Source organism: Onychomys torridus, chromosome 11 (assembly GCF_903995425.1).
Source record: "Onychomys torridus chromosome 11, mOncTor1.1, whole genome shotgun sequence".
Taxonomy (NCBI): Eukaryota; Metazoa; Chordata; class Mammalia; order Rodentia; family Cricetidae; genus Onychomys; species Onychomys torridus.
Genome location: NC_050453.1, coordinates 19,099,328 through 19,117,602, shown reverse-complemented (window position 1 = coordinate 19,117,602; position 18,275 = coordinate 19,099,328). Strand labels below are relative to the sequence as shown.

The window sequence follows — 18,275 nt, the reverse complement described above, 5'->3', positions numbered from 1 at the left end:
TGTGCACATCATGGGCTACAGCGAGATTTGGGAGGATGAAAAGAGTTTGCAAACAGTGGAGTCAGGAAACTGCAGTAGAAGACTCCTAACGATCAAGGCTGACAGGAATTAAGGGAGTTGGGAAGTTCTGACATGTTCTCTGACGCAGTGTCTTTCAGTCTCTCAACTAATCACCTCAGCAGAGCAGGGCAGGAGCTCAATAATGAACCAGCATATTGGGGCAAGACAAGAAGTCAGATCAAAGTACTCAGGAAAGGAACCAAGCATTTTAATGTTCTTTCTTAACTAGAGAAGCTGAAATATACAGAAAACAACAAAGGCCCCTTGTACGCAGTGATGACAGAGATTATTGCCAAGATGGCTGCTGAACCTGCACTTTCTAAGTCTTAAAAAAAAATTTAAAAGCCACAGAGTCTAAGTTGCTGAATGGTTGGGACTTAGCCTTGACTGTTATCTTCCCTACCTGGCATGGAATAGCTACCCTGTGAATACCTTTCTTGGGTCACTTCCGCTCTTCCAACTAATTCTTACTAAACATCCATCTGTAGTGTTCAGTGAGCAAGCGGCATACGAAGATATTTATTCTTCAACTCATATGTTCTGCCTCATTGAGCACAGTTTTCTTCATTCACTTCTTTACCCTTAGTGGCTGGGTTAATCAGTACTGGAGTCTACAAGTCACTGTGCTGAACATCAGGAGTATATTGTTATGAATACTACATTATGGTTACAACACTTTCCATTGAAAGCAGAAGATAGACCACCAGGAAATTTTAAAGACATAGGATGAGAGCTGTAATGGATTCCTGTCATGCTGTTGGGGGATGAGATGAGGGAACTGTGATACTTAATCTTGACTGTCAGTTTAGAATCTCCCAGAAGACACACCTCTGTGTATGTGAGGTTGTTTTCATGGAGATTTAACTGAGGAGGGAAAACACATCCTCAATGGAGACAACACCATGTCCATGGACTGGTGTTCCAAGCTGAATAAAAAGGGAGAGGGAAAAAGGGAACGAGTCACGAATGCATTCGTCTCTCTAGGCTTCCTGACCACAGAGGCAACATGACCACCCGCCTCACATTTCTGCCACCACAGTTATAGCCATTCCCATGGCCACACCTTCCTAGCCCTGAGGGCTTCACTTTTAAACTGTGAGCCAAAATAAACTCTTCCTATCCTGTACCGCTTTTGTTAAATATGCCATAGCATTAAGAAAAGCAACAAATATAGGCACCCAACCAGCCTTCGGTTTTATGGGTTAGGAAATGTCATTTGAGTTCAGATGGACAACAAGATCTTAACTGACCCAAGGGGAAACACCTGGTCATATGCACTTCAAACTTTTAAAGATAGAAGGTAGTAAAAAGCAAGTACTGGCATGGAATGATGATCAACGATGATATTAATAATGTTGATTGAGACAATACCAGTGTCTTGGGTCCAGCAAACAAAACTGAACAAAGCAGAAGTCCATCTCTCAAGGCATCTTTTGAAAATTGCTCTGTTCTTCAGATTCATAAATGCCAGCTGGAATTTCTGCGGCATTCCCGACATTCCATAAATGAAGGTGCTTCCTAAGATATTCACATACAACCCAGCACCAAGACCTGGGAGTTCTTATTTCACAATATGCCTTGCCTCTGTGCCTCTTTGCTTTTAATTCTTCCAAAACCTTCTTTGTCACTTCTTGGGCAATTCCCACAGATTTGTAAGAAGCTGAATATCAGTTTTCCCAGTCCCAAGCACCCTCTTCTAGTAGTCGAGCTGGAAAAGCAAGGTCACTGGCCTGCTACCCACTTGGGTTTCCTCCTTCTGAGTTGATTTACCCAGTTGCTGCTGATTCCTTCACTGATTTCAGAACCAGCGCTGCCAGGCTTCCATCTTGGACTAAGGATCAGTAGCACTCCAGAAACCATCTAGTTTTTCAATGCCAGGCTGGAATTGTTGATGTGCTCAGCCTTATAGGCTACACAGCTGCTGGGATGTTCGCCTCCCCAGTGAGAGACAGCTACTGTAGGACTATTCCAACTGCTGAGGCATCCAGACTATCAGGTTTTCAGTCTCCTAGGTGTGATTCAGTTGTTTGTTTATTTTACTATTTTTTACATAAACTAATTCTTGAATACACACACACACACACACACACACACACACACACACACACACACACACACACACATCCCATTGACTCTGTTCCTCTAGAAAACCCTAAGTAATGCATAGTCCATCGGCAGTGGGAGTCAAAGCATGAACTGGAGGCAGGAACTGAAGCAGAAACCATGGAAGAAGACTGTTTACAGACTTGCCTTACCTAGCTTGCTCAGCTACCTTTGTTAGGCAGCCCAGGTCTACTCGCCTGGGGGTAGCACAACCCACAGTGTCTTGGGCTCTTCTACATCAACCAGCAGTTGAAAAAATACCCCACAAACACAACCATGGGCCAATCTGATATAGGCAAATTTTGGCTGAGTGTTAGGCTTGCCAAGTGGCTCTAGTTTGTGTCAAGTTGACAAAAGGTAACACAGAAGGTCTCTTCACTCAGGTCACAATTCACTGAGCTCCTGGAGAGCACTTGGTAAGGATTTACTAGAGATGGTAATAAACACTCAACTCAAATATACTACAAACTGTGGAGAGGATAGCATGGCAGGCTGAAAAGAGAGGAGGAAAAGACAAAGGAGCCATAGGAAGGAATGCAAGCAGGAGTCATGGGGGCCCATGTCAACAGATTAGAGACAGAAGGGAGAGGGAAGCATGGGGTCTATTGGGAGAAGCATCAAGCAGGACAAAGGCAACTGCTTAGACTTCCTTTTTTATTTAACTGTTATTGAAACATTCTGATATAGAGTATGAAGGACTTTAGTGTACACCTCCACAAGGTTTAGTTCATTAACTACTATTTGAAAAAGAGAAAACACTCCTGGCTCCACAGAACCCTCCCTGTAGGCTCCCTTCAGCCTCAAAGGTAGTCATTAACATTCTATCTCCCTAACTGAGTTTTGCCTGCTTATCCTTATAAATGGAATCCTACTGTCTGTACCTGACTTCTCTTCCTCACTACTATGTGCCTAAATGAGCAATCTATACTAGTACATACATATGCAATAGATATACATGTGTCATCCCTTTTCACATGAATAAATTATGTTGTCCACTCATCTATGGCTGGATATTTTGGATGCAACTTTTGGGCACTACTAAGTTAATGCTTTAGTAAATAATTTTGTACATCCTTGGTGTACATAAGCATGCATCTATTGCACACATAGAATTATAATCACTGGGTCACAAGATATACATATATGCTTAATTTAATAGTCTTTTATCATAGTTCTATGAATTCAAGTCTTACCAGGAGTTACCATATAGACCACCATTATTTTCATTAACATTTTGGATACTGTCAATCATTTTAATTTTAGCTGTTTGAGGGTTTTATATATAATACATAACTTTTGTACATTCTTGATATCTGATGACAAGGGTCATTTAGAAACTGTTGTTAAGTTTTCTGTTCAAATGTCATGCTCATTTTTCTGTTGGGCTGTCTGCTTTTACTGATTTGTAGGTACTTTATATATTATGGATATAAAATAAATCCTTTGTTAGAGTACAAGTTGAAAGTATGGCATTCTAGTTTGTGACTTGTCTTCACCCACTAAATATAACCTTCTAGAGACCTAATAATTAGTTCCACTGTGGTCTAGTTTATTTTATCTTAATAATTTGAGAGTATTAAAAATGCTTAATAATTAATAAAGATTTTTTTCCTTACTGGTTCTTCAATTTATACAAGTCTATAACTCATATTAAACTGTCAATTGTTGATGATTTAAAAGACAAACCAAGATACATTTTGTAATGTACACAGGCCTGTTCCTACACTTTTCTGCCTATCAATTGATCTATTGGTCATCCTTGTGCCAGGACCACAGTCATAGTAGGTACTTTTCTGTTGTTGTGATAAACACTATGACCAAGTCAACTTATTGTAGTTAGAGTTTTGTTTTTGTTGTTTTTTTTTTCTAGGTCCAAGCCCCGGCAGTTTGACAGCCCATTTATAAAATAATCACTCAGACGCTAATATTATTTAAACTGTTTGGCCTAATGGCTCAGGCTTCTTGCTAGCTGTTCTTATATCTTAAATTAACCCATTTTTATTAATCTATAAGTTGCCACATGGCTCATGGCTTACCAGTACCTTGCATCTTCCTTGTCATGGCGGTGGCTGGTAGTGTCTCTCTGCCTCAGCCTTCCACCTCCCAGCATTCTCCTCTCTGCTTGCCCCACCTATACTTCCTGCTTGGCTACTGGCCAATCAGTGTTTTATTTATTTATTAACCAATCAGAGCAACACATTTAACATATAGAACATCCCACAGCAACTTTTAGAAGAGTTTATTTTGGCTTATGGTTCCAAAGGGATAAAGAGACCACCATGGCGAAGCAGAGGGAGGGTGGGAAGAGACAGGCTTGGCAGCAGAAACAGCAAGGTGAAAGCTCACATGCTAAACCATAGTCACTAAGCAGTGACAGGAAGTAGAAATGTCTAGACTTTAAAATCCCAAAGCTCTACCTCGAGTGACATATGTCCTCTATCAAGGCCACACCTCCTAAACTTCCCCAAACAGCGCCACCAACTGGGGAAAAAGACATTCAACTATAAAAGCCTATGAAGTTACTCTCATTCACACTGCCACAACTGACTTAATGAATTCATCTTTATTATAAGTGTTGATGTCCACAGCCAGTCTTTGTCATGTTTGACTACTGTCTTGTCTGTTCTTGAACCTCTGCTTTCCATATAAACTTCAGAATCACATTTCAGTGTGCATACATATACAGACAAACTGGCTGAGATTTTAATAGGAATTGCATCTGGTAGAAAAGTAGAGAGCTCTTTGTTATTAAACATTTCTAGTATTTGTTATTTTATGATAACATAAATGGTACCATCTTTAACTTTACTTTGGAATTATTTTTAATACTCAGTTTTACAAGATGATCATTTATCCAGTGAGCCTGAGAAGTTCAAGGACACTACTAATTTGTTAAATACACCTATTGTTTACCTTGGATCTTTTAATGTTCATAGTTACACTCTCTATTCATAGCCAATAACTTCTTTTTAAATTTTCTTTCCTATTTGATTGTTCTACCTGTCAAATGCAGTGAAATTACTAATTCATATAGAATATCTATAACTTATCTTGGATTTCCAAATGTAGACAATCTCATCACCTGACTACAATAACAATTTTTTTCTATTTAATTATAATAAATTTTATTTCTTTTTCTTGACCGATTGCATTGCCTATGAGTTACCATACAATGATGAGGGAAACGGGTGATATATGCATTTCTCTCATACAATCTTTACAGATAATTTGAAATATTTCACCATTATATGTGATTCTTTTTAAAGAAATCCATTATCAGAATGCTTAAAGGTTATTTTTATTTGAAGTTGAGACTTTTATCATATATGAATACTTGAACTCATCAAATAATCAAATCCTTCACTTTTTTTTCAGGAAGTCAAGGAGTCTAGAACCTCAGATAACTAGTTATTTCACATTCACACACAGAGTAGGGAGAGATGAACGCATGCATGCTTCTCTTCTTCATCTCCACCTTCTCTACTCTTACATAGTCTAAGATCCAAATCCAGAGAATGGTACTGTCCACACTGGATGGGCCTTCTCACTTGAATTCATATAATCACAACAATCTCTCACAGACATCCCACAAGCTGTTATGATCTAGAACATTCCTCATTGAGACTTTCTTCTGATGTGATTGTAGACTGTGTCAAATTAAGAAATAAAAGCAGTCATCCCATATACTGAGCATACCTATATAGTTTGGTTCTGTTATTTTGATAATGTGATAAATTACACTAATTAATCATATAATTTTGCACAAGCTTTGTATTGTTGGAATAAACTCATTTGTTACATTATGCTATGAATACATAACAGTATTCATTATTTTTAACTGTAATTTATCCCATTCTAAGAAATGAGACCCTTAACAACCAGCAGTATTATACTGTTTTGCTTTATCTTTATTATTCACAAAACTATAATCATATTGTAACTGTATTTAAAATTCTATAAACATCTTGTAAAAAGGAAGCATAGTCTAGTCTTTGTATATTGTTCAGGTTTGACAAGTTCTTATGTCAGATAATGCTTGTTGAATTCAAGCCCTCACAGTCTCCTAACAAGTGTTTTCACATAAAAGACACTCTCAACAACCATGCTTTCATGAATGACATTGCCAGTGATGGTTCTGTGTCAATGGGTACCATCTTCCCAGCCTCACTCTTCAGGCCACTTCTGGATCTAATCTCACAAATTTCTGGGAAAAGGACAGTGATTATAGCTCATTGTAGGTAAATACCATGTTCACCATGCTCACTATGCTCTGAAGAATAAAGAAGCATATTTTTCATCCCATGGTCATGGTGTCCATCCCATGATTTGGGCCTCATACACAGGTCAATCAAAATTGAACTCTGTAATAAAGGTAAGGCTACCTGGGAAAATTTTCCATGGTCTCCATTTAAATTCTTATGATTTTCAAAACTTAACTCATCTTTCTGTGTTTAAAGAAAAATTAGAAAGTTGGGCGCTGTGACTGTGGCACACACATGTAATGCCTGAACAAGAGGGGCAGAGGCTGTAGAATTTGCTGCAAGTTAGGTTACACTGAGAGTTCCAGGACAGCCAGAGTACACAAGAATCCAGAGACAGTATGGGGAGGAAGAGGAGGAGGAGGAGGGGAGGAGGAGGGGAATAGGGAGGAGGAGAAGGGAGAGGGAGAGGAGGAGGAGGGAGAGGAGGAGGAGGGAGGGGGAGGGGGGGAGAGGAGGAAGAGGGAGAGGGAGGAGGAGAGGGAGGAGGGGAGAAGGAAGGAGAGGAGGAGGAGGGGGAGAGGGAGGAGACTGAGGGGAGGGGAGAATAAAGAGAAAGGGAGAGGAAGAAGGAAGGAAGAAGGAAGGAAGGAAGGGAGGGAGGGAGGAAAAAAGGAGGGAGGGAGGAGGATTGTATACCGTTTGTTTAGAAGCTCCATGTCTTTAAGCATAACAGTTTGACATCCCTACTATATATACCCTGACAGTGACATTTACCTTGCCTCTTAAGATTTCACAGCTCCACTTGCAAAGGTACGAACCCCAGGTAACTCGCTTTGATGTCACCAGTTTAGGCAATATTTCTGGTATGAGATTCTGCCATGCAGTCCACATATATACCTGGATGTCTCTACTAATAAGTCTAGTATGAGAACATACTGTTGCTACTGTCACATCCTAGAGCCCAAAACTCTCATCAGGTTTCTTGAACCTTAGAGCTTAAATGGAAACATTAAAAACTATTCCACAGATGTATGCCTGAGATAGACACATTTGTCTGTAAGGAAAAGGAAAAACTTTCAGAACTACAAGCCAGAAATTGATATTTGACTGCTGCATAGATGAGAAGACAACCCTTCAATTCAATTATCTTGGGCTTCTCAAATTCAATGTATTGAATGTGATACATCCCAGACCATATTTAAACTCAATACTCAAAAATAAGCCGCACCCAATAGAGTTCAGACAAGACAAAACTTCTTCAAAACAAGCTGTCATGTTGATCCTTGAAGAGAGAAGTTCATTAGTGCAAAATACATGTTAACTGTCCTTGTAGGGGCAAGGACAATATATGGGCCCACTGATATCTATTAGAAGGCACACATGAGATACCTAATGTGCCTTTCTCAATGGAGGAGTTAGAGAGGCAGAGAAGATTGCCTCTGCCCAGTTTGTCCCTTTATCTAAAATCACAGGAACTAATCCTGGTGGCCATTATTGTCCTTGAGTGTTTGCCAGTCTGGTTGGTTGGGTGATTTTTAAAGGGGCATTTTGAAGATTCATTCCCTTGGGTTGAGTTGTGCCTCTCAACTTTGACGATCTGCTCGGCGGGCCATAGTACTTTCATGGGTGTGCTCTGTGGACATAAATGGCATTATGTAACACAAGCCTGAGCCACAGTGGCCAGTTTTGCTCTTGTTCTTTGCTCATCATGGGAATAATTCATTGCAAGAGGCAAGTGTGAACGTGACATTTACTTACTATTTGCTTATAACACAAACAATTAAAGCAGGTGTAAAACACACTCAGAGGAGACATCTCTTTTTCCCTTAAGTTAAAACACTAGACCAAAATACAATGCTAACTCTGAGAACATTAAGAATCATCTTTTATTCTTTGTATTCTCTTCTCTCTCTCTCTCTCTCTCTCTCTCTCTCTCTCTCTCTCTCTCTCTCTCTCTCTCTCTGGTGTGTGTGTGTGTGTGTGTGTGTGTGTGTGTGTGTGTGTGTATACACATGAGTTGGGAGAGTGCATGCACGTGACCAGATGTCAATGTCAGGTGTCTTCTTTGGTCATTGTACACCTTACTTTTTGAGACAGAGAAGGTTAGTGAACCTGGAGTTTCACCAGTACACCTGGATTGGCTGGCCAGTGAGTTCCAGGGATCTACCTGTCTGCATCTACCTCACCTTGGAGTTATAGACATGCACTGCAGCTCTGGGCTTTTATGTGGATGCTAGAGTTCCAAACTGGGTCCTCATGTTTGTGCAGTAAGAGCCATCCTTCCAGCCCCCTGCCATTCACTCTTTACCAATCTCCTCTCTGTCTTGCTCCTTCTAGTTTAAAGAGATTCCCAGACCAATCTTGCAACTTCATCTCATCCCCACAAGCCAAGGGGGAAACAAGGATGTGAGATATCTGTAAAGAGCTGATCCCTGCTTGCATTGGCCAGCAGAGATCACGAGAAACAAAGAAGTCAGGTAAGAATGACCAGGCAGGGGCTAAGCAAAGAGCCACTGGCCAGGAAGAGTCAAACTCCTGGAAAAAACAAAGATTAGAAACATCTTTGGTGGCCCAAAGGTCCATATGCTTTGGGTCTATGGCACAGGGTCTAGGATACAAGGAAGCTGTTGTTAAATGTGAAACCTGGGAGGAGTGGAGGTGGGGAGAGTGGAGAAGTCATCTTAACTTGGGTGCATTATTGATCATCTAATATAGTCCTAACATGGCAATGAGTGCTCCACGTTCTAGAGTGGTCCTTTGGAGACCAGGAAAAGATGCATTTCTCTTTTCTCTGAGTTTTTGTTGGGTCTTCTTATGTTCTGTTCAAGTGAACCACGGCCACAAAACTTTCTTTGGCTAATAAGTGTGGGCTTTACAGATGCATCACCTGTGGGTAAAAACTCCAGGAGCCATCTCCAGATTCTCTTAACTTCTAAGCTGCTGTGGCAATAGGGGCAATAAGTACTGAGACTAGCATTTCCTTCCATCAATCAAAAAGACTCAGAAGAGGAGGATCCCTACCAGCCTGTGCAGATGAGGAGTGTGATGAAAACATTTGCTTGACATATAATAGGATATTTGTTCCTGAAATATAGAGAATATCCCATTTAATCACCATTGAAAAACTATGACTTTTTAATAATATGATTGCATATCCTACATACTTTAAGCCCTTTACATATAGTTGGCTCATTTACTGAAAATGAAGTAAAATCCAAATTTAGGTCTGTCCAAGTAGGACCTTCACTTACAACCACTATAGCAATGCCCAGTGGACTACACAGGGAAGAAAACAAGGTTTCTCCCCATCCATATAACCTGGAAACTCACACAGCTGGCATCAAATTGAAAAGTTAGTAGAGCAGATTAATCTCACCCTCTTTCCAATAGGAAAATATTGGAAAGCTCAAGAGCAGTGTACAGTACCAAATGACACCAAATGTCATACTGTCCTCTGAGAAGACCAAGAGCCCAGGTTGCTTTGCTAAACCCCAATCCTTTATAGGATCCCTGAAGAAAATACTTGAATCCTACAAGAAACAAGACTGTCATTACTTTACAAGCCCACTGTTCTCTCAAACAATGAGAATTGTTTCTAGAACAAAGCAGGATGCAAAAGACTCTAAATCAGTGGTTTTCAACCTGTGGATCATGACTCCTTTGGGTCTCATATCTGATATCCTAGATATCAGATATTTACATTATGATTCATAGAATTACAGTTACGAAGTAGCAACAAAATAATTGTATGGTTGGGAGTCACCACAACATGAGGAACTGTATTAAAGGCCCGCAGTATTAGGAAGGTTGAGAACCACTGCTCTAAGCACCAAGAGCCTCACTCACAATGAGTAAAACAATATTCTGCATGCAACCAAAAAAATTTCTTTTTCCTCAAATGTGCAAGCTGAGTTTGAAGTTCTGAGTTCAGGGCACATAACATGACCTTCTTGCACATTCTAATCATGGTTTAGGAGTGAGAAAATTCCTTACATATATCTCTATCTTGCAGTTGGTTAAGTCAGTTTTTTGAGACAGTGCCTTGTTGTGTAGCCCAGACTGGCTTTGGACTACCGATCCCGCTGCTTCAGCATCCTGAAGGCTAGGATCACAGACACCTGACACTGTCAGGCCATGTATTTATTTTTCACTTTGTGGCCCCATTTGACCCAGGACCCACCAAGCAGCCCAGGCTGTCCTTGCCTCAGCATCCTAGGTGTTGGGATTATAGGCATGCACCATAATGTACATTTATGTACTTACAAATCTTCATGTAAAGTATCAACTAACTAATGATAGGAATCGAGTTTAGGATCAATTGAATGTATTCCAATCCAACTCATGTCACTTTCTTTTTGCCTAACCTGATGTCTTTCAGCCAAAGTAAGAGATAAATTACTCTCACTTTTAGCAAAGTGGGTAGAAATGTATTATTTAGCTGTCACTTTACACGGTGTTATTGACTTTCAGATTAAGCTGTGCCTCTAAAGCCTGGCTAGAATCCACACACTGCCACATTTGATCTCGGGGAATTCCGTTACTTGTGATGACTAAACGTATGTGTCATTTAAAGTCATAATTTATTTATTCCCTTAATATTTAGATTGATTTTCAAAGCACCAAAACAACCGAATAGGCTGTTTTCAGGCATATGATCTCCATCATAATTATTTCTTCATTTATTTCCACATAATAAAAATAGTGGCTATCCTTTAGATTAGACGGAGCAGAGGAGTAGTTTTTAAGTTACCCTCGACTTTCTATGACATTCCCCACCTTGCTCCCTGTAACATGTAAACTAGAAGGTGCCATACAGCTTCTGCGTGTTGTTTATAATGAAGTTAGTATGATATTTTCATTCTTTATGTAGCACCTATATGCCAGGTTACATTTGTTATATGTTTTTAAAATCTCACATGCTGAACATCCTAGCACACAAAACAGGACATATAAATACTGAGTGCTTGAATTTGAATAAAATTTGTATCTGTATATGACTTTAACTTTTCACAACATGTTCATAAACACTAACTCATTAAGATGTCAGTGTTTCAAAGGAGCCAGAGAGTAAACCAAAAATCATTTGAAACAAAAGCTCCATTTCTAATTCAAGGTAAACAGAGAAGAAGATAGAACATACATCTCATTAAACACCAAATGGGGCACATGATTTTTTTTTTTTAACTGAATGAAATGCTCTTTAGGGCATCTGAGTGAGGGAATGTGCAGATGTTCACATACTTGTGAGCATAACCAGACCTCCCTGTCATCCTCAGGAGAGCCGAGCATCCCACCCTTAAAGCCGAAAGGCAAAGCTGCCACTAGATAGACCTAATACTTTCCATGCAAGTCAAAAAAGTGGGAGAACATTTCTGTACAATGCACGCAGCAGCATCTGTGACTTGGGATGACGTACTCCCGGAAGGTTGCACTATTGATTTTCAGTAAAAGTATACAAGAAATGGGCCAGCCTAAAGCAACCACGCTGCAAATGAACACAGTGATGTTCCATCACCACTCCGAGGCCTGAGGCCGGAGCCAGTAGTCTCATGAGCTGAATTACATGAGATCCTGTTTCTATCTGTCCTCTATAAACTCCAGACACTACTGATCCCTTCAAGCATTATCCTAGAGTGAGCATTTTAAAACTGGTATCCCTGTTACCTTTCAAACAACCAACTTGCACTACAGTCTTGGGAATCCCTTCAGCGACCTCCCCTGTCTTAAGGATCCAAGACATCCTTTTGGTTCTCCCCACACCAAACAGAGCCTGTTACTCAACTCAACTAGGAGCTTTAAATAAGGGCTTTAGAATTAGTCATTCGATGACTTAATCAGGTCCTCAAAAAGGCACGGGCTGTCCTTTCGGCTTCTAACAGAAATACGCACTTCCACGCTTCTTTCCAGGGACACTGTTGGTGAGGCAAAGCTCAGGAAAAGCTTTGGGGGCTGGATGAGATTCAGGTGGGTACAGCGCTGAGGGACACGAGTTTCCAGAGTTTCCTGTCTTATCTTTTTGATATGGTGACCCAAATATGAGGAAACCTCCACATTCCATTAACGGACTCAGTTTGGATTCTGCAGCTCTGCTGAGGGCAATGACAGTTCTCTTCCTGCTGCTGACACACTCTTAGTTTCATTTCAACATTTGGTTAAGGAAGTACTGACGGGTCAGATTTTTAAGTGTGGATTCCCAAAAGGTCCTTGTTGAAGGACTTCTCTTCTTTCTAGAATGGCCAGTGTTAGGGACTCCACACCTGAGCTGAAGACACAAGTCCTCACCCAAGAGAGAAAGGGGAGGGGAAATGCACATCCGCTGGGTCCTGCGCTGCCTAGGAGTGGCAGATAGCTGGGGACCTTTGGTCCGTCCATTCTCAGCACAGAACCTCTCTCCACTTGGGCTCAGGTGGGAAAGCTCCCTAAACACTCCTGCTAGCCTCTCAGCATACACTGCCAGAAGCTCTGGATCGCCAGCGACAACTTTATTGCAGTGTTTTTGTAGTTTCTGTACTAAGTGAACCGGCTCCAAAGAACCAGGCAAACATCCCACCGAAACCCTCCTTGTGCAAAGCTCAGTCTCTTGCAATCAACCACTCTTCTAGCAGGTTCCCCCAAGAACACAAAGCACATGAACTCTGCAGTGAAGAGCAGCTAATCAGGAGGTCCCCTGGATGCCAGAACTGGGGGTACCTTAAAGCGAACCTTTCTTTTCTCCATGCAATTGACTCGTTAAGCAAAAAAACAAAACAAAACAAAACAAAACAAAAAAAACCCCAACCAAACAAACAAACAAAAAACCGTGCAGGGTTGACAGAGGGCACAGGCAACCTGGCCCTGGGGGCGGGCCGCCCGCTGCGGTCCCCCACTAGAGTACTAGGGTCTCTACACTCCTAGAGCTCTGTGCTCCGACCACCTAGCCCCCCAGGAACGAGTGGTCCTTACATGTTCTAGCTTATCTTTTCTCCGGAGCCAGACGCTGGCGCTGTAGTCCTGCTGCTTGACACTGCTGTAGAAGTTCGCGCCCACTCGGGTCAGGCTGGGCGAGGGCTCCTTGGGGCGGCTTTTCAACCTCATCTGCTCGAAGCCCTCGTGGGGGGAGGCCGAGAGCCACTCGTGCTGCCGGATCTCCATCCTGACATGACCAGGCGGCAGCCCGGCGCGCAACCCACTCGGGATGGGAACAGGGCGCCGCCGGCGAGCCAGAGGCCAGGCGGGCGGTGAGATGGAGCTGAAGGAGAGAGCGGGGAGCACAGGGTGCAGATCGCCCTGGGAAAACACGGGTGCCGATCGCCCGGAGGGGTGCGCAGCGCAGCGTGGTGGCTAGAGGCACAGGAGCGGGGACACGGGGAGAGGGACAGAGGAGGGAGGGTTTCGCAGGGCAGGGGATGGGAGAAGAGATGGGGGAGGGGACGGATGGGGGGACCGGACAAAGGGAGACCGGGAAGGAGTAGATGCCAGCTCCCCAGTGGCAGAAGTGAGGGTGCAGCGGAGGTGGCCGCGACGTCGCCTGCCGCTGCGGTCCCGGGCGGGAGCTCCCGCTCGCGGCTGCTCCGCACCAACTGGAACCCGGGCCCCGGGGCGGGCGGGCGGGCGGCGGGGGTGGGGTGCGGTGGGAGGGGCCCGGCGGCCAAGCGGGAGCCCGCAGGTTGATGCAGTGAGGAGCCGCCCGAGGCGAGCGCTGGGTCCGGCCGCCGCCCTCTGCGCGCGCCTCTCCCCGACCCGCCTGCCTCGCCCTTGCCCTCGCCCTGCGCCGGTTCTCGCCGGCAAACCGCCGAGCGGCTGGGGAAGTGAGCGCCGTCTGCGCGATTGCGGGCAAGGCTCCCGAGGACGACACTGTGGGAAGCCACCCCCTCCGCCCCGCACCGCTCTACCCTCGCTCAGAAAGTTCACCAACTTCCTACTTTAGGAACCCAGACATCTCACCCCAGGGGACTTGGCAGAGAGTGCCCCTAGAAAATGGTTTGGAGGACATGTCTTTTTTGCGATCCTTGCCCTGTACTTCATCTGGGAAACGTTGCGAAGTATGCCTCTCCACCAGCGAGGGCAGCCCTCTCGTGTCCAGCTTGTTGGACCTGCCACTCCTCAGCCTTCAGGGTCCACCTTGAATCAGGCTCTTGGATGCTGTCTATCTGGACATGCAACCCCGGGAGAGGCGACCCAGCGCCAACCTACACCGTGTATTTAGACTCTATTCTTTAGCTTTGTGTTGCTGGCTCATGTGCAGTTCTCTCTGCTGTTTCTAGGCTCACAAGGGCTTTACCCCCAAACTCAGTCCAAAGCAACCAAGCCTGAGTGAGGATCAGGGTGGCTAGTTAATAATTGAACTTTATATTCTTTATCTTTTGCTCTCCCTTAGTCAACGGCTGAAAACATTTTTGGTTTCTTGTTTTAATCAGAAAACGGAACCTTAACTACTGTTAAGGATTTGCGAGGTCCATTTAAAAGCCTGGAAAGTCAAGACGAACTTGGGAAGCACCCTGAGGTGTTGAAAGGCTGCAGAGGGCAAACTTCTCTAGCCCCTGGCAGTGCCCCCACACACTCCAACCCCAACATTCTTGCTCAGGCCATGGCTTCACAGAAAGACATTCCAAGCTGCAATCAGTCAAACTTGTGAAGACAAGGGTCTCGTATCTATTCAGAGCCCCCATTTTATAAGATTGGCTGGGAGTAGGGTGTACCAGGAGGTAGAGTCCAGACTTTGCATGATCGGGCCCTGGTTCACACTTCCTCTCTAAATGCTATGCAAAAATAATGGTTGAAATAGAATCCCGTGGGTTGTCCATGCGAGGGAGAAGCAACAGAATGCAAATATACAGTTTTCAGTCCTGGCGTCTAAACTACTTGGCAGAGTGACCCAGGGGTTATCGCTAAACCTTGCAGATAATTCTGCAAGATAAATGTTATGAAGTACATTTTCCAGTGAAAGATCTGAGGCTGAAGGAGAAGCCACACTTCCAAACACAAACACTTGAGCCAGGCTTAAAAAACCGTGGAGGCTAAGTTTGTAGCTTATTGGTCAACTGTTTACTAGTAAAGACAAGGTCTTGGCTCCAATCCCTACACTAATAGATTGAAAATGGTCTACATCCCATTGTATAGTCGCTTCCATTTTATACTATAATTATCTATCACATTATTCATCATTTCTCAGTTTTTACTATTACAATTTTTAAGTATAACTACATAGCTTAAATGGATACAATGGATACAAGTTGATTGCCTTTCAGCAAAAGAAGCAACTGTCTATTACTCTCTGGGATGATGCCGAAAATAGTACGGGATTCCCACACCTTGACACGTGATAGATAGCCACTTCAGAGTAATAATGAAGTGTCTCACTGCAGAAGAATTTAAACAAATGGTTTCCTGATCAAACCAGATTTTTGAGTTGAGTCAATTTTTTTAAATTATGCTTTTATAGGGGAAAGTACTATGGAAGCTTCTATTCTCTCCAATTTTTCAAGGCTGCAAAGGCAGTGTGTATTTCTTGCTACATATATGTGATGGGATCAAGCATTGTTATCGACTCACAGATAACATCTGCTGTGTTTAAAGGCAAAGCATGGATTCCTAGAGCTTCATGCTGATCCTCATTGGCATAGCATACCAGGCGTAAAATGGACTCAGTGAATCCAGTGAGTCTTTGAACTTTCACTTGCAGCCTTTGCTTCGATCGTCAACTCTTCTTCAAGTTTATTGTTTGTGACATTAGAGCGGAACATTCCGGTTGATGTTCAAAAGAACATTACATCAAATTGAATTTGATGGAAGGAAGAAAAATATTTCTGAAGATGATCAGTTATATAGAGCGAAGCACCGGACAGAGAATATTAGGATAGGATTAACCTTATGGAACATGCAAAGCACTCCTAGAACACATATTTCTGAGCATCTTCACAGACCTTTGGTGTGCAGAATATCGTGTAAGTATTATGCATAGTTTATCCTACCAGCCCATTGGCTGCTTGCAAGCTGGAGCCATGCATGATCCTTTACTCTGTTGATGGTGCCTCTCTGATAATAATCACACAATAAACCATGGAGAATAGATTAACGAATGTCAACATCTCACAAACCATTTTTTTTGCTTCTTTTTCTTTGAGAGAATGCAAAACCACAGTACTCAGAGTTTAGGGCCCACTAGATGGCTCAGTATGTAAGGGTACTTGCCACCGGCTTAATAACTTAAGTTCAGTCCCTGAACTGCACTTGGTAGAATGGGACAGCTAACTCCTGCAAGTTGTCCTCTGCCTCCACAGGCCCGCCAGGGAACCCCACCCTCATGCACAAGCAACATAAATACACAAAATATTCAGATTTTAGAACCATCTCCTTTAATTTCTTATTCAATTAATTTTTTAATTAATTTAGTTATATAGCATTCATAGTTTGTATTTGGTTTCCATTAGCTTCAAGTTCATAAAAATAGATGGGGATGTATTAGTCAACTTTCTGTTGCTGTAAGAAATGCCTGAGGTAGTCAACATTTGGAGAGAGGAAAGGCTTGCTCCGGTTCAGGGTTGGAGGGTTCAGTCCATGATTGATGGCCATCATTGTTGGGGCCTGCTGTGAAGCAGCCCATCACAGCAGATGGCAAGCTGTTTGCCTCCTAGTAGGGAAGCAAAGCAAGAAAGATGCAGCAGCTGAGGTCTCCACATCTCCTTTAATGGCACCCCCTGAAGACCAGAAACTTTCCACAGGCCTCCATTTCTTAAAGATTCCACGACTTCTAACATTGCCAGAGGCTGAGGCCCAAGCCTTTAAGCAACACCAGCCTTTGACGAACTCCTATTTAAAACCCGACCAGAGGACTAACTATTGCTCACTCCAGTGATTGCCGTGGGACTAGAATGAGAAAATACTGAATGAACTACAGAGCTCTCTCTTGTTGTTCTTAGCCCCTTCAGACACAAGAATGTTCTCTGCATTATTGTCATGATAGTTATCTTTCCCTTCAACAGTGATACCACTTGAGTAATCGCAACTGTTTAATGCAGAAATTGCATTCAGCCACAAACTCACGGCCCACTGATATTTGTATTTATTCTAGGAGTACTTTATCTTAGTTGCCACCTGTGCTTCTGTACTTCAAAAATCACATGGAATAGAAAATAAAACACCTATCTATTGGTTTCAAACCTGAACTTGAAAGGTGTCTTTGAATATGACATGCTAATAATTATGTGAATCTAGCTATTCTTCATGGACATGAAACCTAAGACCCAAGGTGTTGGGAAGTAACAGAGTATCTTGTGAAAGCCCTCACTACTTTGGTGATACCTGATCTCTCCATACTGTCTATATCTGTGGCATGTGCCTGCTCCATTTATCATAACCCTTCAGGGGCAGGGGATAAATGACCTTGAAAGTGCTCTTGCTATTTGCTATCAGCTCCATTTCTTTGCCTTGGGTAGGAAATTAAATTTTGGGAACATTAAATAACCTGTCCAAATCCGTTGTCTAATAAGTCACAACGTGAGATATAAAAGGCAAATTCACCGACTCTAAATAAAGATTCTTTCTCCCTTCACTTCAGATGAAAAATCCTCACGTGATTATTTCTTAGTGTGTATACACATGTGCATATGGGTACACACATATGTGTGCATGTGGAGCCCAGAAGTTGACACTGGGTTTCTTTCTCAATTGCTCTCCACCAGGGTCTCTTCACTGAGCCCAGAGCTCACCAGTTTTGTTAGATTACCAGGCCCATCAGCTCATGGGATCCACCTGTCTCTGCTGTTCTCCTAGAGCTGGGGATACCTATGTGAACCTCCCACAGCCAGCTTTCTAATGGGTGCTGGGCACCCAGACTCAGGTCATCATGGGTATGTGGCAAGTCCTTTATGCTCTGAGTGACCTTCTCAGCCCACCTCTCAATAATGGTATATTATATTTTTCCTACATGTG

The 18,275-nt window shown here is 42.8% G+C and overlaps 1 protein-coding gene across 1 annotated transcript in view; it reads right to left on the bottom strand.

Moving 5' to 3' along the window:
- Positions 1-13,734, bottom strand: part of Pld5 (phospholipase D family member 5) — a 322,478-nt gene extending 308,744 nt beyond the window's left edge. Inside the window, exon 1 of the mRNA XM_036202790.1 lies at positions 13,308-13,734. Coding sequence (XP_036058683.1) covers positions 13,308-13,496 — 189 coding nt within the window. The 5' untranslated portion in view covers positions 13,497-13,734. The remainder of the gene's footprint in view (positions 1-13,307) is intronic.
- Positions 13,735-18,275: the final 4,541 nt, after the last annotated feature.